Source organism: Mustela nigripes, chromosome 1, assembly GCF_022355385.1.
Source record: "Mustela nigripes isolate SB6536 chromosome 1, MUSNIG.SB6536, whole genome shotgun sequence".
NCBI classification, from domain to species: Eukaryota; Metazoa; Chordata; class Mammalia; order Carnivora; family Mustelidae; genus Mustela; species Mustela nigripes.
Genome location: NC_081557.1, coordinates 242,697,453 through 242,725,330, shown reverse-complemented (window position 1 = coordinate 242,725,330; position 27,878 = coordinate 242,697,453). Strand labels below are relative to the sequence as shown.

Here is a 27,878-nt window from a genome sequence, read left to right as displayed (position 1 = left end):
GATGCGGGACTCGATCCCAGGACCCTGAGATCATGACCTGAGCCGAAAGCAGTGGCTTAACCCACTGAGCCACCCAGGCGCCCCAGTTCTGTGTATTTAAATTTAAGGTATTGTGATAGATAATTTTATGGGACACCTTGGCTGAGTCATGTTGCCCAGCTGTTTGATCAACATAATTCTGGATGTTTCTGTGAAAGGGTTTGGGGGATGAGGATTTAAATCAAGATTTAAGTCAGTGGTCTTTGAATAAAACAGATTACTCTGCACAATGTCGGTGGGCTTTGCCCAATCAGTTGAAGGCCTTAAGAGAATAGAGCCTGACCTCACCCCAGCGAGAGGCATTCTGCCAGCAGACCGCCTTTGGACTTGAACACAACTCTTCCCTGAGTCTCTATCCTGCCAGCCCACCCCATTAGATTTTGGACCTGCCAGTTCCCACAGTCTTATGAACCAATTCCTTAAAATCAGTCTCTCTCTTCACCTCAATATAAGGGTCATGCTTATAAACATGAAAATGCCTTCCAAAGAAGGACTACAGTGTAGCATGTTTCCTACTGTATCTGTTTATGATATCATTGATCCCTTACCAACAGTAAGTTTCAGAGCCTCTCCTGAGAACTGTTTGGGTGGTAGGGAGAGACAGAGCCCTTGAGAGTCCTGAACGGTGGGAACATCTGCCTTTGAGTCAGGGGTGGAGAGTCCGCTCAGGACAAGGGAGTTGGGAGCAAAGAATCAGCTTTGGCTTGCTTGGCCTTATTCCCTTGTTTTGTCTTCAGAGGGAGAATCACATCTACTTACATCTGTTTACCTTAAAACATAGCCTGTGAGTACCTGACTGAGTTCTAGGGAGCTGGCTGAGGGAACAGGTTGGGAATTAAATGAGTAATCTCTATGATTTGGGTGCCTCAGCTCTGCTGTCTTATTTAATCTTCTCATCCGTAAGGATAGTCTTGTTCTGCTTCCAGTCTCTGAGCCAAAGTCTCTGGGCTTGAATTCCGACTCAGCAGCTTTTTAATTCTGTGACAAATTACTGAACTTTTCCTTCTCTTAGCATTTTCACTCTGTAAAATGGGGTAATAACAGGACCGATTTCAATGTTTAGGGAGTAACTTAGCATAAAATGTAGTGAGATCTTAGTGTAGAGCCTGCTTACAGTAAGGCCTATGTTGGGGAACTGCCTTTCCTAGAAGGTAGGTTTCATTCCTATATTTTCCAGATAAGGTTGCTGAGTGATTGGCCAGAATCACATTGTTGCCACAAGAAAATGGAGCCATAAAATTAACAAGTCAGGAAACAACAGATGTTGACAGGGATGTGGAGAAAGGGGAACCCTCCTACACTGTTGCTGGGAATGCAAGCTGCTACAGCCACTCTAAAAAACAGCATGGAGGTTCTTCAAAAAGTTAAAAATAGAGCTACCCTACGACCCAGCAATCACACTACTGGGTATTTCCGCTAAAGATACAAATGTAGTGATCTGAAGGGGCGTGTGCACCTGAATGTTTATAGCAGCAACGCCCACAATATCCAAACTATGGAAAGAACCTAGATGTCCATCAACAGATGAATGGATAAAGAAGATGTGGTATATATACAATGGAATACTATGCAGCCATCAACCGCCCCTCCCTGAAATCTTGCTATTTGCAATGATGTGGATAGAACTAGAGGGTGTTATGCTAAGCAAAATAAGTCAATCAGTGAAAGACAATTATCATATGATCTCCCTGATATGAGGAATTTGAGAGGCAAGGTGATGGGAAGTAGGGAGGGAAAAAATGAAACAAGATGGGATCCGGAGGGAGACAAATCATCAGAGATTCTTAATCTCAGGAAACAAACTGAGGGTTACTGGGGGTGGGGGAGAGAGATAGGGTGGCAGGGTGATGGACATTGGGGAGCGTATGTGCTACGGTGAGTGCTGTGAATTGTATAAGACTGAGGATTCATAGACCTGTACCCTGGGGCAAATAATAGATTATATGTTTAAAAAAAAAAAAGTTAAAAAAAAAAAAAGAAGAGAAGAGAAAAAAAAAGAAAAGAAAAGAAAAGAAAATGGAGCTATGATTTGACTGCAAGTTGGTCTATACCAAAACCCACTTACCCCCATGCGCTGTCCTAATACGGAAAAAAGTCCTCAAACACCAGAGAGGGTTTCACTCTTTCATCTAGCATCTCAGGGATTGGTGCTTTATTTTGGATAAGTTACTTCTTTATTTAATGTCTCTGGGACAGAGGGTTAGGCTTATGACCTATAAGTACTAGCCAAAGCTCCGGAAGCCATTCTTGTCAACTTCGCTGTTCTACTTAGTCAAAAGGTTGTGGTCAGCCCTGCTTGTTCTGTGGCCAGCCTCGTGCTGTGCGATGTCCTGTGGTAGAATGAGCTACTGAAGAGTAGAGCCCAGGTGGGGTGTGGTGGTGTGGGGGTATGGGCGAGGCTAATTTATTGAGTTCTCTGTGTGCCCGGCAGCCGTGCTGGGGGCTCTGGGAAGCGCTGCCATGGAGGAGATTACAGTGTGGTTCAGTGGTTCTCAAAATCAAGGGATTTTTGTACGCCGCTCCCCCTCCCCCACCCCAACCCCGGGACATTTGACAATGTCTGGGAGTGTTTTGGTTTTCACGACTGGGAAGAGGAGGTGGATGTCAAAGGAGGGAGGGGTTGCTGCTGATTCTTGGTCATAAAGGTGCTGCTGAAGAAACTGTAGGGCACAGGACAGCATCCCCCAACTCCCCAAGAATCATCCAATCTGAGAAGTCAACTGTGGGGTGACCGAGAAACCTATGAGAGATGGAGCCTACGCAAAGATGGTCCTTGAGATGGCCGTCTAACGTGGTGCCCAATTACGAGCCACAGTGCAGGACAGATCACTTGTGCTCTGGGAGCCTGGAGGACCATTAGATGGGAGTGAACTGCAGTGGAAGTCCTTTTCAGGCTGGAGGAAGGAGTGCTGGGAGTGACTGTGAGAGCAGAGCAAGGGCAGGAAGCTGGTGCGTGAGCAGTGGTGAACGTGGAGAGTTGGGAGTGGAGCTGGCCAGGTTATGGAAGGCGATGAGTGTAAGAGAGGGTATCCTCTTGGGGCGCCTGGGTGGCTCAGTGGGTTAGGCCGCTGCCTTTGGCTCAGGTCATGATCTCGGGGTCCTGGGATCGAGTCCCGCGTCGGGCTCTCTGCTCAGCGGGGAGCCTGCCTCCCTCTCTCTCTCTCTGCCTGCCTCTCCATCTACTTGTGATTTCTCTCTGTCAAATGGATGGATAAAATCTTAAAAAAAAAAAAAAAAAGAGAGGGTATCCTCTTGATGCTGTATGTAGTTGAGAGTTTTTTCAGGAGCTGAGGAAGGAGAGCAGTTGGCTGAAACAGACTTTCAGGAAAATGGACTTAGAGGATGGATCGAAGGAAGGGATGCTCAGGGGCAGGGCTCAGAGGCTGGGACTTCGGCCAATTCATTCAGTCACTGAGCGACACTGTGCCCAGAGGTTGAGAGAGGAGACTCCGGAGTCGGGCTGCCTCGGTCCGATCCTGGTTGTCCACTTAAAAGCTCTTTGACTCTCAGCAAGGAGGCTCCTCTCTGTGGCCAGATTCTTCATCGTAAAGAGGCAATCTATTTAACCCAGGGTTAAGTGAGGAGTCAATGAGTTACCACAGATGTGGGCTGATGAGGGCTTGGATAAGATTGGTAGCAGGGAGAGAAAAAGGAAAGAGCCAAACAATTTCAACAGACTCATGGCAGATGGGATACAAGGGACCGGCTTCGGGCAGAATCCATTCTGTGCTGGAATCATACTCAGACATGCGAAGATTAGAAAAGGGGATCCAATATAGGTTTTTGTTTTGTTTTGTTTTCTTACGAATATGGTATTTATTTGTCCTCCCTCTGTCAAACCCTGAGCCAACCACTTTCCCTGGGGTGTATGGGAAAAGGAACATGAGGGCAGATGAGACACAGGAGAAAGACCTATGGGGAGGTGGAAAAGGTTCCATCACATGGTGAAGGGAGTGAGAAAGGCCACCATCAGGCAAAGGAGCCCTACGGCCACCAAGTGGGCAAAGCCCAGAATGGCGTAGGAGAAGAGCTGTTGCTTCAGAGAGGGGTTCCTGGCATAATCAAAATGAGGCTCCTGAGCACAGCCCCAATTCTAGCCCCACAGCCAGCCACTCCTACCATGACAGCCCCGGCCCCGATGCACCTGGCTTCTGTGTCCGTGTCCCTTGTAATGGCACTGGCTCAGAAGCCGGGTCTGGGAATCAGGGAGTTCGGGGGGGGGGGGGGGGGGCTGCCAAGCTGCTGAGACTCTCATCTGTCAGCGTCTCTGGTGGTTTTAGCACCGGTGCAGACAGTGGTCGGCTCAACCGCTGAGAGGTGTTCTTGACCAAGAAGGGGTAGAGAGGAACTTTGCACAGGTGCACAATTTCAGGGGATGAAGGGCTGTGGCAGGAGAGCTGCCCCCAGTGCAGAGAGGACAGAGAGGGGTGTGGGGAGGGCTAGGATAGTTTTCTTATGGGGGCTCATGAGGAAGATGAAAATTCCAGTTGGGCAAAAGGTAAGTCAGTGGCTGAATTAGAGAAATAAAAAGTTTTTTAGGAAAAAGTTTTTTTTCCTAAAAGTCACGTACATGTAAAAAATTCTTAGTCCTGGAATGGGTCCTTAACTATCTAACCACAGGTCTACCTGATTTTCCGGGGCATTTTCTCTTTTTAATCTATAAATTTCAGTTTTGAAATATTTCAAGCATTGGGAAAAATATAGAGAATAACATAACCTGCTTGTGATTATTCAAGGAGTAGAGTGGGTGTTCTGAAAAGGTTTTCATTTGATGCTTCTTCAAACTAATTCCTTGATGTGTCCATTCACTCAACAAATATTTGTAGGATGCATATTAAATGCTAACAATTTCTAGAGCCTCTTGAGATATAACTGAACAAAATAGACAAAGATCCCTGTTTACATTCCAGTAGAGGAGACAGACGGTAAAAAAATAAAATGAAATAAAATAAATAAATCGATCACATAGTACGCAAGAAGGTAAAAAATGCCATCAAGAAAGAAAGAAAGAGGGATGCCTGGGTGGCTCAGTGGTTTAGGCCTCTGCCTTCGGCTCAGGTCATGATCTCAGGGTCCTGGGATCGAGCCCCACATCGGGCTCTCTGCTCAGCGGGGAGCCTGCTTCCTCTTCTCTCTCTGCCTGCTTCTCTGCCTACTTGTGATCTCTGTCTGTCAAATACATAAATAAAATCTTAAAAAAAATAAAGGAAGGAAGGAAGGAAAAGAAAGAAAGAAAGAGAGGAAGGAAGGAAGAAGGGAAGGAAGGAAGGAAGAAAGAAAGAGAGAGAGAGAGAGAAGAAAAAATGAGCAAAGTAACAAATATCCAAGTCGGGGAGTCAGGGAGCAGGGGGTGGCAGCAGTCATCAATCAAGGCAATCTTCATTTAGAAGGTAAGATTGGAACAAAGACTTGAAGGAGTGGCAGGAGTTAAGAAAATTGGATGATAATTCTATTTTTAATATTTTTGAGGAGCCTCCAGGCTGTTTGCCACAGTAGCTGCACCAACTCACATTCCCACCAAGAGCACACGAGGGTTCCCTTTTCTCCACATCCTCAGTAATACTTATTATTTCTTATCTTTTTGATAATAGCCATCCTGACGGATGTGATGTGGCATCTGTAGTTTTGATCACTTCCCTGATGGTCAGTGATGTTGAGAGCCTCTTTTCATGTGTCTCTGGAAAAATGCCTATTAGATCCTCTGCCAATTTTAAAATCAGATTATGTGTGTGGGGGGGTTGGTGTTGAGTGATACAAGTTCTTTTATATTTTGGATATGAACCACTTATCCAATATATGATTTACAAATATCTTCTCCCATTCAATAGTTTGCCTTTTTATTTTGTTGGTGGTTTCCTTTGCCACGCAAAAGCTTTTTAGTTTGATGTAGTTTTCTTTTACCTTTTTTGGGTCCTTTCCTGATGACCCAGTAATTTCACTTCTGAGTATTTACCTGAGGAAAACAAAACCACTGATTTGAAGAGATAAATCCACCCCTATATTTACTGCAGCTTTATTTATAATAACCAAGATAAGGAAACAGCCCAGGTGTCTACTGTGGTGACTGGATACCCAGACTCGATATCCACTGTGTATCCAGAGGACTGGATAAAGAAACTGTGAGATATAAATATATAACTCAGTGGTGAGAAAGAATGAAATCTTACTGTTCACCCACATGGGTGGACCTAGAGGTGATTATGTTAAGTGAAATAAGTCAGACAGAAAAGACAAATATCATATGATTTCACTTACATGTAGACTCTAAAACACAAAGCAAATGAACATACCAAAACGGAAACAGACTCAGAATACAGAGAATAAACTAGGAGTTGCCAGAAGAGAGAGAGGTGGAGGCACAGGCAAAATGGGCGGAGGGGATTATGAGGTACAAAGTTTCAGACATGAAATAAGTAACTCACAGGGATGAAAGATTCAGCATAGGGAGTTCAGTCAATAATACTGTCATAACACTGCATGGTGACAGACGGTAACTACACTTACTGTGGTGAACATTACATAATGTATGTAATTGTTGAATCACTATGTTGAATACCTGAAATGAATATAATATTTTATGTTGATTATACTTCAATAAACTGCGGGGAGAGCAGGCCTGGCGTGACTCAGGAGCAGCGAGGTGGGCAATGTGGGTGTGTGACGTGAGCAAGGACATGTTGGACAGAAATGAGGGGCAACGGGAGGCCAGTTCACAGAGAGTTTTATAGGCTAGTGTGAGACATTCAATGAAATGGGGAGTCTTTGTGGGATTTGGAAACAAGGAGCAACATGATCCAACTTAGGTTTTCCATTAATTACTCTGGCTGCTGTGCCAAAATGAGACCATAGGGAGTTTAAGGTAGAAGTGGGAAGAAGTCAGCAGGCTGTAGGTATAATCCAGATGAATGATGGTGGCTTAGGCCACGGTAGTAACAGAAGGGTAGGAAAAGCAGTAATATTGTGTGTGTGTGTGTGTGTGTGTGTGTGTGTGTGTGTGACAGAGAGAGAGAGAGAGGAAAAGAGAGAGTTTTAAACCATGGTGAAATATACATAACATAAAATTTGCCATTTTAATTATCTGTAAGTGTATAGTTCGGTGGCATTACGTACATCTGAATTATCATACAACCATCCCCACTGTCCATCTTCAGACCATTTTCATTCCAAACTGAAACTCATGAATACATTTTGAAGGCAGAATCAACATGCTTTCATACAGGTTAGACTGGGGTGTGAGAGAAAGAGAAGAGTCAAAGACAACTCCAAGATCATTGACCTGAGCCACTGGAAAAATGATCTCGCTACTGATGAAATGGAGAGGATGGGTAGAGCAAATCTGGGGAGGAAGGAAGAGAAGGAGTTCAGATTTCTTCATGTGAGCTGGAGGTGTCCTCTAGACACCCAAGTGGAGAATTTGAGACTGCATTTGGGTATGCAAATCTGGAACGCACTGGAACTGGATAGAGGTATATATTTGGATGTCATCGTGTCATTGGCAGATAGATTGTTTTTAAGAGGAATGAGATAATCACAGGAGTGAATGAGACAGAGAAAAGATCAAAAGCTTTGGAGCAGGCTATTTAACCCCAGGCTGAGAGGGTAGGAAGGAAGAGAAGTAGCAAAGGAAACCAAGAAGAAAGAAAACCAAGAGAAGAGTGTGGAATGCTGCTGAGAGGTCAAGTAAGATGAGGACATCCAGTTCACCATGGGATAAGGAGTGCGTAGGTCACTGGAGACCCTAGCAAGAGCAATTTGGGGGAAGTAGTAGGAACAAAAGCTTGACTGGAATGGGTTAAGAGAAAACGAGAGATGAAGTGGAAGCAACAAGAAAAGGTGAGTCATTTCTAGATTTTACTCTAAATGGGGAGCAAAACTGATCAAGGAAATTATATCAAGAGTAGTTTCTTTTGTTTTTAATGGGGAAAGTAGCAGCATATTTATATGATAATGGCAATGATCCAGTGGAGAGGGGAATGGTCATACAAGAGAGGGAAGAAGTATTTTTAAAATGTTGAATTTGAATACCTCTACGTGAGGCCATAGCATTTTTGTCACATTCTAAACCGTTGTCTGACCCACTTCATTCATTTGTGTAACCTACATTTGACTTTGCATCTCTTGGCCTGGATAGATACAGATCTATATGGGGCTCTAAAACAACACTGGAGTCAATTGGCAAGAATGTAAACTAGATCCAGTCCTGCTAAAGTAGACAGAGCCCCTAAGTGCTAACGCACCCTCTTTCTCAGAGTGTTTTGGTCATTTTTTTTCATGCAGATACTACCAGAAAATTGACAGAAGCTGTTGAAATCCCAAAACTTAATAATACATAATAAATATAGTGCAGATTTGGGGGGCTCAGTAATTTTATTTTAGTGTCTAGAAATCAACCTTGGCATGGTCCTTGGAAAATGGGTGATTTCTGGTTGCAGGCAAAAGATGAGAGAAAATTATTAAGTCAAGGGTGAGTGATAAAGCAGCAATGGGAGGAAAGATGAGTCTTCGCTGGGCTTAGGCTGGAACTATGTCTCCACAGTGGAATGAGACATTTACCACTGGACCACCAATGTTTCTGTAGCCCAAAGACTGAGTATGATAATGTCCAAGTCAGAGACAGGCAAGTAACTAATGCATGAACCTAGGTTTGGAAGGTCAAATTCTGTGAAAGGAAGGGAAGCTGATATAGCCTTATAACTGTTTGAGTATCTTTATTCTTATCTATCCTATACCCCTAGAAGGATGATCCATAGGGATCAAATATGGTAGCCAACCTCCATGATGGCTAAGTGAGCCCAGCCTCTTGGTATTCTTTCTTCTCCACCTTGCACTCTATCCTGGAAACATAATCTGTAGGGGTTGGATCAACATGCTTCCAAGTCCTGGCTTCTGGTTGGATTACACTAAAGGGGAGTCCTGGGAGGAAGTTATGGTGAGGTTGCCTTGAGTTGGTTGTGTCTCTCAACAGCAGATTTTTGCTCCTATCAAAGAGATTTTGGCTCTACTTGTCTCTTTCTCACTTTCCTGGTCCTTTTGGACCTAGGGATGGTGTCACTTCTAGTACTCCTGGACCCAGCTTCCCTTACCTCCATCCACACCTTTGTAATTAGTTCCTTTGTGTATGAACCCTTTTAAAATTGTTCTAATTTAAATATGTCATGTTTCATATTGGAAACCTGACTAATACAGTAATTGGTATCAGAAGTGGCTCCAGGAAACAGAGTCAAAACTAGATCTGAGATTTATCTGGTCATATTATTTAGAGGTCCAAGGAAGCCTTATTGCTGGGGGAAATAACTCAATTATAATTACTCGAATTATCATTATTGGCAGCCTGGAATGAAGGGAAAAATGCTAGCTATATGGAAATCCTATAAAGTCTCAAGATGGAAATCAGAGCACAATCCCCTAGGAATTAGAAGTGATGCCTCGACACTGTGCTGATAATTATTTTTAACTTGAAAAGTAGCTGCTGGCTTGCTACTGGTGAAGACTGAATGGTCAACCATGGATCATGAAATATTTATGTGATTCAAACCGCCTGTCTTAAATTGAGTGTTATCTGATTCAATGAACCATAAAATTAGGCAGGAATAGCAGTACTCCATCATAATATGGAAGCCGTGTATTTGAAAGTAGGCCCCAGGAGATCTAGAAGGCTCAAGATAGCTTCAGGAGCAGGTGACTTATACTCACATAGTACCTGCTCTTTCTGCTTCTCCTTCAACGCACACAAGAGGCCTCAGGGGAGTTCCTCAACAAGTCTCATGTATAGATAGATCTGAATCCTGAGCACAGATGAGTGGGAAATAAACAGCCATCATGCTATAGCCGCATTCAGAGGTCTCCTGAAAGATGATGCTGAAATGAAATCCTCCCAGAACTTCAAAAAAGTTTGTTTATACTTCATTAGGAAGATAGTCTGAGATATTGACCTACGATAACTAACTAGTGATGGCCCCCCCCCCCCAAAAAAAGTTGGTTTGCTAGTTGGGAACATGGAAGGTACAAGGTCAGGAGACTTTTAGCAAGGTCTGGGGAGAGAATTATGGCTGAAACTCTTGGAATGGGGACAGAATGGAAAGATAAAGTCAGAGGTCTACAAGATGATACATTCCGTTAGCCTGTTTTCAGTTTTGTTTGTGCTTCTTCAATGGTTCTCTGAATACTCTTAACCATGGTGTTCCATGATTCAGAAGCAGCTGGCTTATAGGACAGAGGAATGGCCAGCTAAAAGCTCAGTAACTACTATGATGTCTGGGAGATAACATCTTGCAATGTTGGAGTGGTATCCTATAGGATGCAGTGAATGTCTTAAACCAGCAACAAGTATAGAGCCAGGATGCATGAGTTGGGGAACTAAGGAGAGGTATTTGGAGTGGTCCCTCTCACCATCTCATCTAATAACCCACTGCAATATTGTTCATTTTATCTGTGACCTTGGGGTTGGTGGGAGGCAGATTAACCTCTGCCTCATAAAGCTTCTCAAAGGGGTTAGGTATGATTATCCTGTTTTGGCAGATAGGAATACCAGAAGTTGAGATCCCCCTCTGGCCATTTTGAGATTCCTTGTGTCACTGAATTGGAAGTATGGTGGAAGTATGACTGTACTGACATCACCTGGTGTTAACATGATGGCTGATGAAACTCCATTGCCTCCCCTGTTTTGGGGGCACAGAGTAGAGGCTGAAGGTAGACTGCACTGGGGCTCTTCTGTTTGTACCCCACTTCCATTTTCCTGGGACTTGAGAGATGATGTCTAATTTAATCTTCTCAACAACCCTATACCAATAGTAGGTCTTCTTGATTACCCTCTTCCCATACACCTGGGACTGTTCTAGGTTCTTCCCAGGAACTGGTTCAATCAGTCTTCCCAGTAGTCTTACATGCTAAGTATCTAATTGTTCCCATTTTACAGACAAGGGAACTTAAGTGCAGAGCAGTTCAGTAAATTCCCCTGATTAACCTCTGCCTCGTAAGGCTTCTCAAAGGGGTTAGGTATGATTATCCTGTTTTGGCAGATTGGAAAACGAAGACTTAGAGAAGTGAAGGGACTCATTGCACATATAGTCACCCACACAGCGAGGATTCAAACCCAAGTCTGTCTAACCTCAGAACTCATGTCCAACATACTCTTTGCTTCCTTAATTCTTCATTGTCTGGTGTCACGATGAGAAATCCAGGTTCTATGAACATAAAATATTAAGTAATAAAATATTTAAAAATATTTTTAGAAGAAATATGATGGACCTAATTCAAAATCCATGCTAACAGATTTCCTAGGAGAACATTGCTTTTGGAATCCTATTCTTTTATGCATTTATTAGCTGACATTAGCCCCAATCAAGGTAAAGTAGAATACAGTGGTCATTGTCATTCACAGACCGAGGAAATGCATAAACCAGACCTGGGGAGAAGAGCCTGAGACGGGAAACCACACTGGTCAGGGTGCCAGTAACTTCTTTTTGCTTTTGAGACAGTTTCTCACCTGCCACCAGTAAAGGGGGGCAGAGTCAAGACCTAGCATATGTTTCATCATTCCTATCGCTCCCTGGGAATTTCCTTCCGGAAATTTCCTCCTTTGGACTAGCACCACTGACCTCATCTAGCGAATATCATGGACTTACGGCTCTCCCACAATGATCTGCTTTTCAGATAATACCATCCAGTCGATTTTCTGTTGCTGTTGCTGCTGTTCCTTGCAGAAGCGGTGAGTCTACTTCTGAGGGCAACTTCTTGGAATTCATTCATTTCGTTTCTTTATCGTCTGTTGTGTCTGTGTCTCTCTGTATCTGCTGTTCCCTTTGTCTGGGAAACCCTTGCCCCACTTCCTCCCTGCTGAGTGCCTAGTGATCTAAAGGCATAAGTAAAACTTCAGGTTTTCAACCATCTGTCCTGGTTGGATCCCTTGGACATTAATTGCTCCTTCCATTGCATTCCCATAGCATGTGGCTTGGTTCTGTATTTGATATTTATTTTGTGTATGCTCTTTGCTTTCTGTGTTCCACTTAATAATTTTTACCCTTTAAGTGCAAGAATCCTGTCTTATTTATTTGAATACCTCCTGCCCCCAATGATCAGAGTCTCTTGCACTTTGATGCCCAGCAAACGATTGTACAGAGTAAATGCGAGGTACCGTGAAAAGAGGAACGGCTAGCATTTAATGGGAGTGTCCTCTCTGCAAGACTGTGCTAAAGGATTTGCATTTATTAGTTCAAGTAACTCTCAAAAACACCTATGGCCTTTCTAATCTCCATCTGACAGATGAGGGAACTGAGGTTTCACCAGCTCTGGTTTGGGAGTGGGACATGAGGTTTCACCGGCTCTGGTTCGGGAGACGGACATAACAACGTTTCTTCAGTTTTATTCCATAAAATCTCCACATGCTCTTAGTACCACTAGCTCCTCAGTAAGGAAAATGCAGTTCTGGGAGGTGGTAACTTGCCCGTGGGAAGTCTTCTGAGTAAGAAGGGAGTTGGAAAGAGACCTGGAGCTTCCTCTTCATTTCATGAGTATTTGGAGAATGCTTGGATAACCCGAATTCAGGTCATTGTTGGTAACATGGTTGTTTTTCAATCTCAGACAAGTCAGAACACAAATAAGCCTGAGCAAAGATGAAGAATTTCCAGAAAAATATACACGGCATCGCAGGCCATGGTTCAGGGAATTGCCAAGCAAGAAGCGAGTGAGTATCATCTTGATGAGGGGGAGGGAACAGAGGAAGCATGTGTTTTTAGGGACTAAGCTCCTCGAGGTACTGTTTGTAGCCACACGCAGAATCTCATGTCATGCTCGGTGCCTGAGGAGGGCTTCATAAACACCCAGTGAATGAATTCCTTAGAAGAGAGCAAAAGGAAAAAAAAAAAAAAAGACCATTTAAATTAGCCTACTCTGCTATGTTTCGGCAGAACTTGAAACCAGACAGGGAATGGGGAAAAATGTCTTCTGCCATTTTTGAAAGCAGGAGTAATTTTCAGTTCACTGTTGGAGGGAACCGTGTTCTTAAGAAGTATGATAATCTCAAACACAGATCACAGCGTGTGAAAGGGAAGGTCTGTTTGTCATTTTTCAAGAGAGAAAAACCCATAAAACAAAGTGAAACTATTGGGGGGGGGGGGATTAAATTTTAAGAATGTGGCTTAAAAAAACATGCAGGGGCACCTGGTTGGCTCAGTCCGTGGATCATGCGACGCTTGATCTCATGGTCATGAGTTCGAGCCCCGTGTTGAGCATAGAACTATTTTAAAAAAGAAAAGAGAAACATCCGCTGCAATGCTGGCAAGAGAATTCGTGATCTTGACAGCTTACAAAATGCTGAGTGTGTTGCTGGATTCAGAGGTTGTTTTATGGTCATATCCTATATTTATCCCACTCTGGTTTTTGCTCTGGTGAAGCCAGAGGGGAGAATTGGGGCAGCAGGGGAATATATTCTATCTCTATTCTTTTTTAGTGCAGATGACTAAAACAATAGTACAGCAAATCACTCCTTGGTTTTTACAGTCCAACAGAGACCACGGGCAACCATCGAAACGTAAGCCACTGCCTCCCCTCCCCCCATCCGAGGTTCCCGAAGAGAAGATCCAAGTAAAGGCACTGTATGATTTCCTGCCCAGAGAGCCCTGTGATTTAGCATTGAAGAGATCAGAGGAATACCTCATACTGGAGAAGTATAACCCTCACTGGTGGAAGGCAAGAGACCGTTTAGGGTAAGAACCGTGCGACGGTCCTTATCGAATTCCTCTTCGTTTATCCTCTGAAGACTTCTGAAGCAGAAAATCTGCGTTATGGCTCTTTTTCTCTGGGTTTAGAATTCTTCCTTCTGCATGAGCAGAACCGGTCCCTACACATTCTATCTGTATGAGAGAGCACGACAGCATTGCGATTTCAGGCAGAGTCACAGAACTGCAAACACCTGGCTTCACATCCCCATGCTGTCACTTACTGCTGTATGTCCTTGGCCAGTCACTTACCCTGAGTTTCCCTCCCTCCTTCCTTCCCTTCCTTTATTGAGATATAATTGACATATGACATTATATTTATTTCCGGTGTACAATGTAATAATTTGATATATATGTATATATAAATGAATGATCACCACAATATGGGTAGTTAATATCCATCACTCCAAATAGTCAACAGCATTTTTTTTCTTGCCATGAAAAGTTTTATGATTGACTCCCTTAGCAATTCTCAAAATGCAATATAGTATGCCACCAAACTGTTCTCTGTATCTCTGAGCTTATTTTTTTTAATTAAAAATTTTTTCAGATTCCATGTATAATTGAGATCGTACAGTATTTGCCTTTCTTATTTGACTTATTCCACTTAGCATAATGCCTTTGAGATCCACCATGTTGTTGCAAAAAGCAAGACTTTCTCCTGTTTTATGACTAATTTTCTGTTGTATATATATATATACACACACACACAATGACTTATGACTTATACATACATACATATACATACTTATACATAAGTTATACATAACTTATAAAATTATGACTAATTTTCTGTTGTGTATATATATATATGTCTTTGTGTCATTCATCCATCCATCAATGGACACTTACGTTGTTTCCATATCTTGACTATTACAATGTTGCAATGAGCACGAAAGGTACACACATCTTTTTGAGTTACTGTTTTCATTTTCTTGAGATAAATAGCAGAAGTGATTACTGTATTGTATGGCCATTTTATTGTTAATGCATTTTTGTTTCTTTATTTGTAAAATATGGGAATAATGATTTCTACCATATGGGCTTTTTTCCTGATTTACACTTTCTTTGAGTATTTGAATTCTTTTTTTCTGTCAAGCTCTAAGAGAGGAACAGAAACAGTATCTCGCTCATTTTCCCATTTCTGCAATGACTAGTTTTGGAAGTCAACATTGCAGTACTTGCTGAATTAAACGGGTAGGAAGAAAAGACCTTGGGGTGCAAACAGACGTCACTGTGTCAAGGGCAATGGGTTGTTAATACCAGGCTAGAATCCGAGGTAGATGCTCTGAGGGGGATCTGGGCTGCCTGGGGGAGAATGCTGGCTTTTGACTTCTATTCTTCATGATGATTTGGAGATGATAAGTATCTAAGTATTAGAAGTAGCTAGATTACATACCTCTTTCTTTAATTATATTTTCCTGATGATTTAGCCCTCTTGCCAGTTTTTAGTTTTGACTTAAACATGTGATGGACACTTTCCAGTGGGAAAGAGGTATGAGTAGGCTCAGGACCATGTAATTAGCCCTTTTGTGAATTGGCATTGGCATGACTCAGACTCTTAAAAAAGATAATTTAATTTTTCATTTCAAAGTTAATAAGTGAATATCGCTTTTTGTAATATGCCACCATGATAAACAATGCCTCCAGACCCAAGCACCATTATTCACTTAGTGAGAACCTTCCAGAAAATTTTCATTGCACTTCCATGTACATACTAAAATATACATTCTTGTTTGCAGATTTAGTTCACATAATTCTTTTTTTTTTTTTTAAGATTTTATTTATTTATTTATTTGACAGAGAGAGATCACAAGTAGGCAGAGAGGCAGGCAGAGAGAAGGAAAGGAAGCAGGCTCCCTGCTGGGTAGAGAGCCCGATGTGGGGCTTGATCCCAGAACCCTGAGACCGTGACCTGAGCTGAAGGCAGAGGCTTTAACCCACTGAGCCACCCAGGCGCCCCTAGTTTACCTAATTCTTATCAGGCTAAATGCACTGTTCTTCATCTTGCTTGGATTTCTCAATAATGTCATGGAGATCTTCTTGTGATCTTTAATTTCATATTTCATTGGTGAAGGTATAGAAAAAGAAAAACCCCTACCCTGCTGATGGATGTGTAAATTGGTATATTTTCCTTCAACAGCAATTTGCTGTATCTAAGGGGAGATGCACATACTTGGTGACCCAGGGATTTCCCTGTTTGGTATGACTTAGAGAAGTACTTTTTCTGGTGTACAAGGACACATGTTCATATGTTTCTGAGTGACAATGTTGTAATAAGGACATGGCTAACCTAGCATGTCTATTCTATTTTGCAGCAATTTAAAAAATTAAGTTGATATCTTTGCTGTTGCTATGTTTATCATCTAGTCACTGTGATACCCCAATTACCTCATCAGTGCCGCCTTTCCTCTTTGAAAAATCTAAGTGTTCCAAAACATCTTAAATTACTTCCATTTTAAGTCAGAATCTTAGTATTTATCATACAAGGATTTTGGCTGAATATGGAAGTGAAAAATCCTTTTTTTTTTTCCTTTCAGCAATTTAATCAGTAAGACGAGTTTGATTTCCCCCATGTCCTTGAGATTTTAAAAGGATTGCTGTCACGATGATGCCACAGATATGCCAAGCATTTTGATTTTTGCTTTGTCTTTTGTTGTAGGAACGAAGGCTTAATCCCAAGCAACTATGTGACTGAAAACAAACGAAGCAATCTGGAAATATATGAGTAAGTCTCCTCCAAAATATGCCCTCGTGTCGATCTATGAAAATCAGGTACATTTGGGAGGCTTACAAGTATACAAGCTGGTTTTGATCTACAAAAGGAAAAGAAAGTAACACATTTGGCTGCTTTAGTTTGAGAGATCTTTGATCCTTATAATGGTTGATTCAGAAACTTCGTTTTCTTAAACTTCTTTTTGTTTTGTTTTGTATGACAACTTTTTGGGGGTTTAACAGTGACTGCATGGAAACCAAACATGCATCTTGGTCTTGTTTTACTCTACGTCCTAAGTGGAAAAATAACTATTCCAAAAATAACCTTAGTTTTTTAATGAGTGGTAAATTGAACCTAACGCAGAGACACACGACTCTATTTTGGCTCATGTTTTGATATGTTTTAGAAATAGCTGAAGATGAGAAGTAGGCTAATGCTGTAGGTTGGGGGGAATTTTTGGTGTGTTCACTAGGGTTCTACTCAGAAACCTATTTTGGGGGCACCTGAGTGGCTCAGTTGGTTAAGCAACTGCCTTGATCCTGGAGTCATGATCCTGGAGTCATGATCCTGGAGTCCCAGGATGGAGATCTGCATCGGACTCCCAGCTCCACGGGGAGTCTGCTTCTCCCTCTGACCTTCTCCTCTTTCATGCTCTCAACTGTCTCTCTTTCAATTAAATAAATAAATAAAATCTTAAAAAAAAACCATTTTTTATACAATATATAGATTTGGAAGGTGGAGATCTTAGAATCACTTTTCTAGAGCCCGACTCTGCAGATCAGAAACTCAGGTTGTGAGAGCAGTTTATAAGCAGAGGGTGGCAAAGCTGGGAGTAGTCCTGGTCTTTTACAAATTCAGGTTTGCTTAAGTTTGAGCCCTTGACTGCCCTCCCCTGCCCTCCCCCAGTTTAGATACTCACTTCGCAATTAGCATATGCTTCCAGTCCCATCGCAGGTGTGGAGGGGTGATGTGGCTTGAGGCGTGAAGACAGGTGCTTCTCAGAGAACCAGGCAGCAAATATAAATTGAATGAGAACCAACCTCTCCTTCCCAGCCCCTAGTTGCTTGCCTTGCAATTTAAATTTAATTTAAGCCCACCTGGAGGCCAGACTCAGCCTGGCCTCTCTCCCTAAAACAAATCCGAATCTAAAAGTATTGGTGGGGTGGTGGGGGTGGGGAGGGTGTGCATATGTGTGTGCCTGGATGGCTCAGTGGGTTAAGCCTCTGCCTTTGGCTCAGGCCATGATCCCAGCATCCTGGGATGGAGCCCCACATCGGGCTCTCTGCTCAGCCCGGAGCCTGCTTCCCCACCTCTCTCTGCCTGCCTCTCTGCCTACTTGTGATCTCCGTCAGTCAAATAAACTAATAAGGAGGGACGCCTGGATGGCTCACCCACTTGAGTGTCTGACTCTTGGTTTTGGCTCAAGTCCTGATCTAATGGGCTGTGGGGTAGAGCCCCAAGTGGGAGTCTGCCTGGGGATTCTCTGCCTCTGGCCCTCCTCCCACTCGCATGCGCACACGCACACGCACGCCCACGTTCTTTCTCTCTCTACAATAAATCAATCTTTAAAAGCCCTGGTGAGGGCGCCTGAGTGGCTCAGTGGGTTAAGCCACTGCCTTCGGCTCAGGTCATGATCCCAGGGTCCTGGGATCAAGTCCCGCATCGGGACTCAGCAGGGAGCCTGCTTCCTCCTCTCTCTCTGCCTGCCTCTCTGCCTACTTGTGATCTCTCTCTGTCAAATAAATAAATAAATTCTTTAAAAAAAAAATTACCTAAAAGCCCTGGTGAATAATGTAGACTCCATTGGAGGGGACGAGGGGATGACTATAGGACACATGACACATCCGCGTGACTTTCCCAGGCTTCTCTATGAGCCACTTCTGTTCTCTCTCCCATCTCTCTGCTTAGTACCATCACAGGTCACTTCTGTCTTCTCTGTCCTTCACTGTTTGTCATGCTCCCCTCTCTTGACCTGAGTCGTTTAGCCCTACTGAGGTCTGGCCTCTACTCAGTAAGACAAAGGCCCCAAGTGACTGAACACACCGTCCTAACACAACAGTTTCACAACTCTGTTCCCTCACTGCCAAGTACATACCCCCTGGACGGCTCGCCACTGCCTCCATCTGGAGCTGCCCAGTAGGTCTCTTTGAAAGTCAGGTCAGGGGAAGTTCTGTGTGAAAAATCTCCTTCTGAGAAAAATAAGACTTTTTTCCATAACATAAACCCAGGTCAGACTTTCCAAGAGAGTAAAGGAGATAGGTGTGAAAGTACGTAACACAGTGCTCTGTAGTGAGTAAATGGATGTTCACCAACCAACAGTGTGACTTTCCTTCCTTTCATTATTAATTAAGTTGTTGACTGCTTCCTTAGTCTAGACGAGGGTTGGAGTTGACCCTTAACAGCTTGTTCATATTGTAAATATTGGGTAATTTGAATTAAACTACCCCAAACTTAGAATAATCTTCTCATTTTCTTGGCTTTGATTTATGTGTCTTTAAAGATAATCTTCTTTAATTATCTAATTGTGAGAAGATTAACTTTAATTTCTGTTTCTTTTTAAAGGGTTTATTAAAATATAGATATAAAAATTATCAATATAAGTTGCTAAAATATATAAATATATCCATCACTTACTATGTGCCAAGCACCATTCTAATGACTGTGTAGAAATTATGGCCCCGGGTTGAAAACTGTAGGGTGGGGTTAGAAATGAGAGAAATCTGGGTTCAAATCCTGACATCCCTGCTGGCTAGAGCTTGGGCTCTGGGCAAGATTCCCTAATATCTATAAGCCTCTCAATGATATGAAAACTGCGAACTGTGATACCTGTCTTGTGTGAGACAGTCAATATTTGATACATTCTAGAACTGTGAAGTTAACAGAAGGGCATTTCCAGTTTGCCTGCTATCACAGAGGCACCACATTTCCTAGTTACCTCAGCCCCTGAGTCACTCCATCTATTCAATCTTCATTTATTGTTCACATACGACGTGCTGGGTGTTAGCTGTTCTGGCCCCTGGAGATACAACATGTAACACACACAAGCACTCCCTGTTTTTGTGGAACTTAGAGCTTCGTGGGGGAAATAGACATTAAACAATAACCTCAAATTCACAAACAAAATTTGAAATTTGAAATTGTGGTGTCATGGAGGAACAGTAGGGGACACTGGGAGAAATCAACGGGGAAGGCTAAAAGCTGAGGACATTGGGATGGGGCAAACCCTCGGAGGAAGTGACTTGAGGTCAAGTCTACTTGAGGAAGTAGAAGGCAGTCGGGAGGGGCTGGGGGGAAGGAGTGCTGTGTTAGTGGGATTTTGACATCTCAGGGGATCCTTTATACTTTGAAATATTTATGGATACTTTGGTTAAATTAATATCCAAATGATCAAGATTACAATGTGAAAACCTGGTTTTCGGTAAGCCTTCAAATCTTGATGCGCTGTTTATAAATCTAAAAAATTAAGAACAGTCACCTTAATTCAAGCCCAGCAAGACGTGTCCTTAAACAATCAGTCCTACTTATAAGCTCAGTTAATTTAATTTCCTGAAACATTTCACTTGCCTTAATAAACTTGAATGAATTCAATTTTCTGTTTAAGTATTTTACATGCCTGACAGGGACAAATTTACAATTTCAATAGCCCTTTGTAAGTCCATATAGGATCCTGGAAATCTAATAAATTAAACGTGTATGTGGTAAGCCAAATTCTTATAACCATACAAATATTAAAAAAGTCAAATTTCCTTAAATTTCAATTTGTAAGTTTGAAATTATTTATGCATTTAAAAATCAGAGGCAAAAAAATATGTCAGATTCTCTTAAAATAATACTTTATTTTATTTTTTTTAAAGATTTTATTTATTTATTTGAGAGACAGAGAGAGGGAGGAGAGAGAGAGCGGGAGAGCGAGCACAAGTGGGGGGAGGATCATAAGGAGGGGGAAGAGCAGACTCCCCACTGAACAGGGAATCTCCTGTGTGTCTCCAACCCAGGACCCCGAGATCATGACCTGAGCTGAAGACAGATGCTTAACCAACTGAGCCAGTGAGGTGCCCCAATAATAGATAGTTTAAATATCAAACATATTGCTTATGCTGAAATTTATGGAAATATGAGTCTCATTAATTGCATTATCTCTATACTGAAAGCTTCATCTTCTCAGGGGTAGAAATGACGAAGAGAAGCAGATTTACCTTCTTAGTTCTAACAGGTTTTCTAGGTTGAAAACTCAAGACCACAATACTGTTACCTGTTGACTCGAAGACTGAGACAGGAAGACCCTAGACTTACACATATACAAGATATTTGTACTTGGCAACAGTTGGACATGCTGGATGGTTTTCATACGCCAGTAGATCCCCACTCCAGACCCTCTGTCCACATCATTCAGTATGAGTTTTATAATCAGTGTTGTCTATGTATAAGAGTTGAAGCCTTACATATTGAAAAAAAAAACAACAACCCACAAGTCTTCTTTCACTATCTGATTTAACCAGAAGAAATTCTGAAACACCATGACCCCACCTCTCCTATATCCTATCCATCTATTCTTTTTTCTGCCTGTTGAAATTCTGCATTATTTTAAAGGATATTAAATTCATCATATACTTGACTCTGGTTCTCTCTTACTACTTTGAAGTCATTCTAATGACATTCACGTATGGATGGATTTTCAACTTATATTTAAGCAAAATTAATATATTTGCTTATATTATTTATCATTATAATAAGTAAGTACAAAGCAACAAAATTAACACTAATGTGGTTGCAGGTGAAAAACATAAACAATTTATGTGAAGTTTTTAAAAAAAGATTTTATTTATTTGAAAGAGCCGGAGCATGGGCACAACGCACACGTGCGTGAGTGAGGGGAGGGGCTGAGGGAGAGGGAGAAGCAGACTCCCACTGAGGAAAGAGCCCCATGTAGGACTCGATCCCAGGACCCTGAGATCATGACCTGAGCCAAAGCCCAACACTTAACCAGCTGAGTGACCCAGGCACCCTGTCTCACTTATTTTGACTCATTCTGAAAGTCCCTCCCTCAATAAGAATATTCATTAAAAGGCCTGAATGATATTCACAGTCCAACATCGCAATTAACTCCCATTCCCGCTAGTGATAAGTAGTCCAATTATTTCATCTAGAATCACCTGTAATCATCCTCTCTTCTCTATGCTTTATCTTTTTAAAAGTTTATTTTCAATTGAGGCCATTAGTATTTTTAATACCTCACCATTCTAATTTAATGGCAGCTTTTTACGATTGTAGGTTAGTCCACAAGATATAATAGATTCCGTCCTCAAAGTCAGATAGAGGAGTTTCATGTAGCTACCATTTTGCCTACCCACTGTGACAATGTATGGTTATAGATGCACCCTTCCTTCCACTGTCCCCAAAAATAACATTTATTACATTAACTCCTTTTTAAAATCTTACTTTGAAATGAAACCTTTTCCATTTGTTTTCTCTCTCCTTTGTTCTACCCATTTCCTCTCTCTTTCCTGTACAACATTTGCTTAATGACAAAGTCTTGTCCTGCCAGACTAGGGGTTTCAATTATACTCATTCAATTATGTTTACTCTGCATGGTTCTGATATTCTAAAGTCATTTCATGATATGTTTCATACAGAGGAAACAGCAAGATAGGAGGCCGAAAGGGGCTTGGTGAATTTGAGGAAGGAAGGGATTCCAATATGGCCGAAGGTTAGCGTGTGGAGAGAACAAGCAGAAGGATAAGAGGGTGTCTGGAGTAGGCAGGTTCTAGTTGTTCCACTTATGTTATTGAACCCCTAATTTTAACTACAAGTTAACATACTTGGGGGAGTCAAACGGGTCCAAGTAAGTTTTAACTTTGGAAAGGTAACATGGCATATCTAAAATCATGCCGATAGGAAGTTCCTAAGAGCAAAGAAATGGGGATTTGTTAGTTTGTCTACCAAAGTTCGGTAAATGTTTATTGAAGAGGATGACTTCTTAACCACATACCCTTCATGAAAATTGTCAGGAGATTAAATCACTCCAAATCATATACTAAGTATCTGTCAGAAAGTTGAATTGAGATATGATAGAATAAGCTAGATATGGACTTACAATTAATAAAATTATTATACTAAATTAACAATACATAATAGTAATATTGTCATTTATCAGAAATAAAAAACGCTCAGCTTTCTAAAATCAATTCTGTAGTAAAGTTCTTAAAAATAAAAGGAAATGAAGCAGAGTTTTTTTCTGAAAAAATAGAATATAAAATTTTAAAATTATTTTTATTGCTTTTACAGGTGGTATCATAAAAACATTACCAGAAATCAGGCAGAACGTATTTTGAGACAAGAGGTAATTCAGTTTTTTCATGAATAACTTGTGAATATTTTCAAAATTTCTGAGAGAGCTACATTGTAAAGATCTGACCAAACTAAAAAGTTCTATTACTTCCTGTTCTTTACAGTTCTAAAATATATGTTACAGCTTTATCTCTATTACGCATTTTCCGAGAAGTTGTAAACCAGATGTATTTGTATCAGCTCATGTTTTTCATTGACTTTCATTGTAACTTGAGCAATGTATTTTTCCTGAAATGATTTCAACTCCAACATACTAAAACTTCTCTTTCACTCCAAAGTGCATTCTGCAGGACAAGTCTATTTGGAATTCCCCATATATTTCTGCATCACAGACAATAAAATATATACTCTGTCTTCATGAGCATAGTTAAGGCTTCTTAAAAACACAGATACAGAAAAATACTGATGGCGGCTCTTTCTTTGTTCTTTGGGAACAAAAAAGGAAGAGCAGGGTAGCCAAAACATCAAACTCAGATCAAAACTGCTCTTTTAGGTCAAAGCAAAACAAAACTGCATACAGTTTCCAACGGACGGTAAATATGAACTGTGGGCAAATGTAGAGTCAAACCTAGAAACTAGGTAAGAGGTATATGTGTCACTTTGCCCTCCTGTCGGATGTTGAGGAAATCTAGAAATATGAGTGAGAAAGAAATCAGTTCTGTAACGAAAAGTCAATGCCAGTAATGGCTCAAGACCCAGGGGAGGTCCAGTGAGTAGCGGGGGGTTAGACAAAGTTTGAGGGACACAGACTCGATCTCAGCTGGCAGGCAGGGGATGGGAGTGGAGGGTGAAGGCCAGGTGTGGCTTCACTGGCTAGGAGGGAATGGGACACACCAGCAAATGTGGTACCCACCTGGCATGGTGACAGCAGGTGGCCTTCTGTAGAGTGATATTAGTAGGTCTAGAATGGACAAACGATGTTATGACAAGTAGGAAAGAGAGATTCTTCAGGAAGCCAGAACAGAGCCAGGGGCTGACCTTCCTAGAAAACAGGGAATTATGTAACAACCCCCCCCCCCATACCCATAACCCAGACAGCACAAATAGCAACATTTGGCCATAACATTCATAAACAAAATAAAACCTAGCAGTTGCAATTGAAACCTATCCCTTCGCTTCTCTGTTCTGTCCCTGCCCATTCTCCAGAGGCGATCACAATAGAAGGGTGTGCACCCATTATGTCCAATTGCTTATATTCTTACCATGTATAGGTGCATTAATAACCTACAGTGTTGTGTGTTTTACTGCTTGACATAAGGGAGATCATGTGTATGTTGATTTTTAATGAAACATTGTATTTCAATTTTACTCCCATGGATACATGAAGAATAAACACATTCTTTTCACTGTGGCATTTCATTATATGAGTATACCAAAACCTATTGCTAATCATTCACCTTGTGTCTAACTTCTCAGTATTATGAACAAGGCTGCCAAGAACTTCTGTGTACGTATTACCTTGTACAAAAGGGCAAGGGTTTCTTTCGGTAATACCCAGAAATGAGATGGCCAGAAACTCTGTGCAGACTTAGCATTACTAGATATTTTGAAATCATGACTCAAAGTACTTGTACACATTTATGTTCTTACAAGGAATCTGAAAACTGGTCCTCTACGTTCTTGTCAACAGTTGGTAGCCTCGTATTTTGATTTATTGGAAAATGGTATATATATATTTTAAAATGTGCATTTCCTTGATAAGCAGTTCAGTTCAGTGACTTTTCATGTGTATGCTAGCTTATTGGGCTTCCTTACATGACTGCTAATATCCTTTGCTCATTTTTCGATAGTTTGCTTTTGTAGCTGATCAATATGTATTTTAATTAATTATTTATTTTTTTAAAGGGGCATTTATTTATTTATTTGACAGAGATCACATGTAGGCAGAGAGGCAGGTAGAGAGAGAGAGGAAGGGAAGCAGGCTCCCCGCTGAGCAGAGAGCCCGATGATTCGGGGCTCGATCCCAGGACCCTGAGGCCATGAGCTGAGCCAAGGTAGAGGCTTAACCCACTGAGCCACCCAAGCGCCCCTGATCAATATGTATTTTAAAAGTATATTCTGAATCTTTTGTCAGTTGTATGTTACCACTATGTTCTTTTGATTTTTGGCCCTAAATTTTTTTAATGCTCTTTTCTTATTTTAAATTTTAAAATAAGTTAGTGTCAAATTTCTCAATTTCTATGATCTCTCTCTTTTTTAGCATAATAAATTCTTCTCTCTCCTGATGTCTCAAAGAAAATTTATATTTTCTTTTAAATGGTTTAAAGATTTACTTTTAATATTTAGGTTCTAATATGTTCAAAGTGTGTATGTGTGTGTATATGTGTGTGCTATTGGTGTGGATATTTTTAAAAATATACATGTTTTCCCTATATATCTTAAAATATTTGTGTAATTTGTATATTTTCTATTTTTTTGAAAGTACCTGGATTAAATCCTACTTGGTCAATGAGGCATTTAAAACATATATATTGCTAGTTTGAGTTTCTTAATACTTCTTTAGCATTTGTCCTGTTATGTTCACAAGAGGTCTGGCTTTTAATTTACAACTCTCTTTGTTTAGTTTTAGTATTAAGGCTATACTAGCATCAGAAATGAATTGGGACATGAGATTTTGTCTCTTCTTACAATTTTTAAAATAGTTTATATTGAATAGAGGTTATTTGTTCCTTGGAGTTATATATATCTCTAATAAAATAATGTGGACATGCTGCTTTTTCAAACAGATATTTGACTACTGATTTAATTTCCTTTTCTTCTTGAGATGTTTGAGAACTTACATTTGCATGGAGAATTACTTACTTTATTTTCTAATTGATTGCATAAGTTTTTATAGATGTATCTTATAATTTTATTTATTTCGTATTTCAATAGTATATTTATACAGTTTAAAGATCTAAAGATTTTGAATTTTCTTCTATCCTTGTCCCCAAGACACCAGTTCCATTTCCCATCAACAAACTTCTATTATTGGTTTATTTTGTGTCCTTTCAGAAATATTTAATACATACACCAGTAGAAATATATTTTCTTATATTGTTATTCTTAGGCAAATGGTACATATTATATATATTCTTGTGTATATTACTTTTTTCACTCAGTAGTATGTGTTGGGAAGGAAACTGTTCACGTCAGTGCACAGAAAGTGTTCTCATTCATTCTAGAGCTGCATAATATTTCTTACTCTGGACATATCACAATTCATTTAAGAAATTTAATGGAAGGGTGGAGAGCTGGACTCTTTGTTTCCAATTGGTTGTGATCTTGGGGTCGTGGGATTGTCTGCGTGGGACTCTGCACTTGGCTGGGAGTCTGCCTCGGATTCTCCCCCCCCCACCCCTCCCCATCTTGTGCTCTCTCTCTAAAATAAATAAATAAAATCTTAAAAAAATTAATAGGAATTTAAGTGGTATATACTCTTTTGCTATTAAAATGGTGCTGCCATAGGTAGCTTACCTATACATCTTTTCCCATTTATGGGAGTATACATGTGGAATAAATCCCCCAAGGTAGAAATTCTGGATAGAAGGGAATGTACATTTCTACTTTTGGTAGGTATTAAAGTATACTCTATAGGAGTTGTACAATTTATGTGCCTCCTAAAAATGTAAGAGCGCCCATTTCTTCACAACCTCTCCAGCAAGTGTTTAATGAAATGTGTGGCCCATTGTAACCATCAGTGTGGGTTTTGTTTACATCTCTCTTATCCCAGGAATGCTAAGCATTTCTGTGCATATAAAATTTTATATATTTGTATCTCTTTTTCTGTAAGCTGTCTGTTCATATCCTTTGCAAAATTTTCTGGGTTTTTTTTTTTTTAATGATTTCCTCATAATCTGTAGGGCCTATGTAGCTACATTATAGAAATTAGCTCTTTGTGATATGTGGCAATACTTTTCCCAGTTTTTCAATTGAGGTATATATATTTGGTCATAAATAGTGCTTGAATTTTATGTGTTTGAATTTATCAGACAAATTTTTATAAAGCTTCAGGGTTTGTGTCAGGTTGGAATTATCTTACTCACTCTGAGCTTATAAAAAAATCCCCATGTTTTTTATTACTTTAGGGGTTTTATTTTTTACATCAACATGTTTAATTCATTTGTAATTATTCCTGATGTAGAGTGAGGTATGGATCTGATTTTATTGTTTTTCTGGATGGTTACCAAGTATCTATCTTTTCTGTATTGATTTGGGGGGCCACTTTTATCATAATAAACACAGCTCCTGTGTTGGACTACATCTGGACTCATTTCTTGGTTTCATTGATTAGCCTGTGTATTTCGGTGATGGCCTTACAATACTTCAAATACTGAGGCTCTCTTTGTGTGGCTAGCTTCCCTCATTCTTCTTTTCCAGAAATACTCTGGAGATATATTTTATACATATGAACTTCATAATTATTTTGCCTAGTTTTAAAAAGCTTCCTGCTGGTGCATTAAATTTACAGAGTAATTTAGGGAAAATTGTTTGGGCATTACAAGTCAGTAGTCCTTGGGGGTCAATTTGTTCTGGGACCCGGATATTAATGATTCCTATAGAAAAAATTAAAATGAAGTCTCTGCTCCAAAGAAAAATAAATCTTGGATGGATTGAAAAGAAAACCTAATGAGAAAAGCAAACATCTTTATATTCTTTAGGAGCATTTAACTGAGTTATTTTAAAAGATTTATTTATTTACTTGAGAGACATTGAGAGAGAGAGAAATTGCATGTGCAGTGGTGTCAGGGAGCAGAGGGAGAGGGAGAGAAAAACTCCACGCAGACTCCGGGCCGAGCACAGAGCCCAGCATGGGGCTGGATCTCAAGACTCTGAGATCATGACCTGAGCTGAAACTAAGAGTCAGTCAACTGATGGTGCCACCCAGGTGCCCCCTTAGGAGCGTTTTAAAGTTTTCTTCATATACCTCTTACACATTTATCTGTAAGTTTATGTAAGGCTTTCTTATTTTTTTGTTGCTACTATATAAATAAATAAATATATATATATATATATATATATATATATATATATATATATTTTAACTTATGAAAGCTCTTGAGTTCTGTGAATTAATTTTG

At 40.6% G+C, this 27,878-nt stretch overlaps 1 protein-coding gene and 1 pseudogene across 3 annotated transcripts in view; one reads left to right on the top strand and one right to left on the bottom strand.

Moving 5' to 3' along the window:
- TXK (TXK tyrosine kinase) overlaps positions 1-27,878 on the top strand; it is a 63,927-nt gene that overhangs the window by 6,183 nt on the left and 29,866 nt on the right. For 2 of the 3 annotated variants that reach the window (XM_059383533.1, XM_059383551.1), the window contains exons 2-6: positions 11,692-11,746; positions 12,619-12,721; positions 13,537-13,742; positions 16,417-16,482; positions 22,756-22,810. In XM_059383533.1, the coding sequence (XP_059239516.1) occupies positions 11,692-11,746; positions 12,619-12,721; positions 13,537-13,742; positions 16,417-16,482; positions 22,756-22,810 (485 nt within the window). Of the gene's footprint in view, positions 1-11,675; positions 11,747-12,618; positions 12,722-13,536; positions 13,743-16,416; positions 16,483-22,755; positions 22,811-27,878 lie in introns of those variants that run through there. The other variant, XM_059383540.1, reaches the window with a different exon arrangement.
- Positions 1,939-11,641, bottom strand: LOC132008228 (ATP synthase F(0) complex subunit C2, mitochondrial-like; annotated as a pseudogene).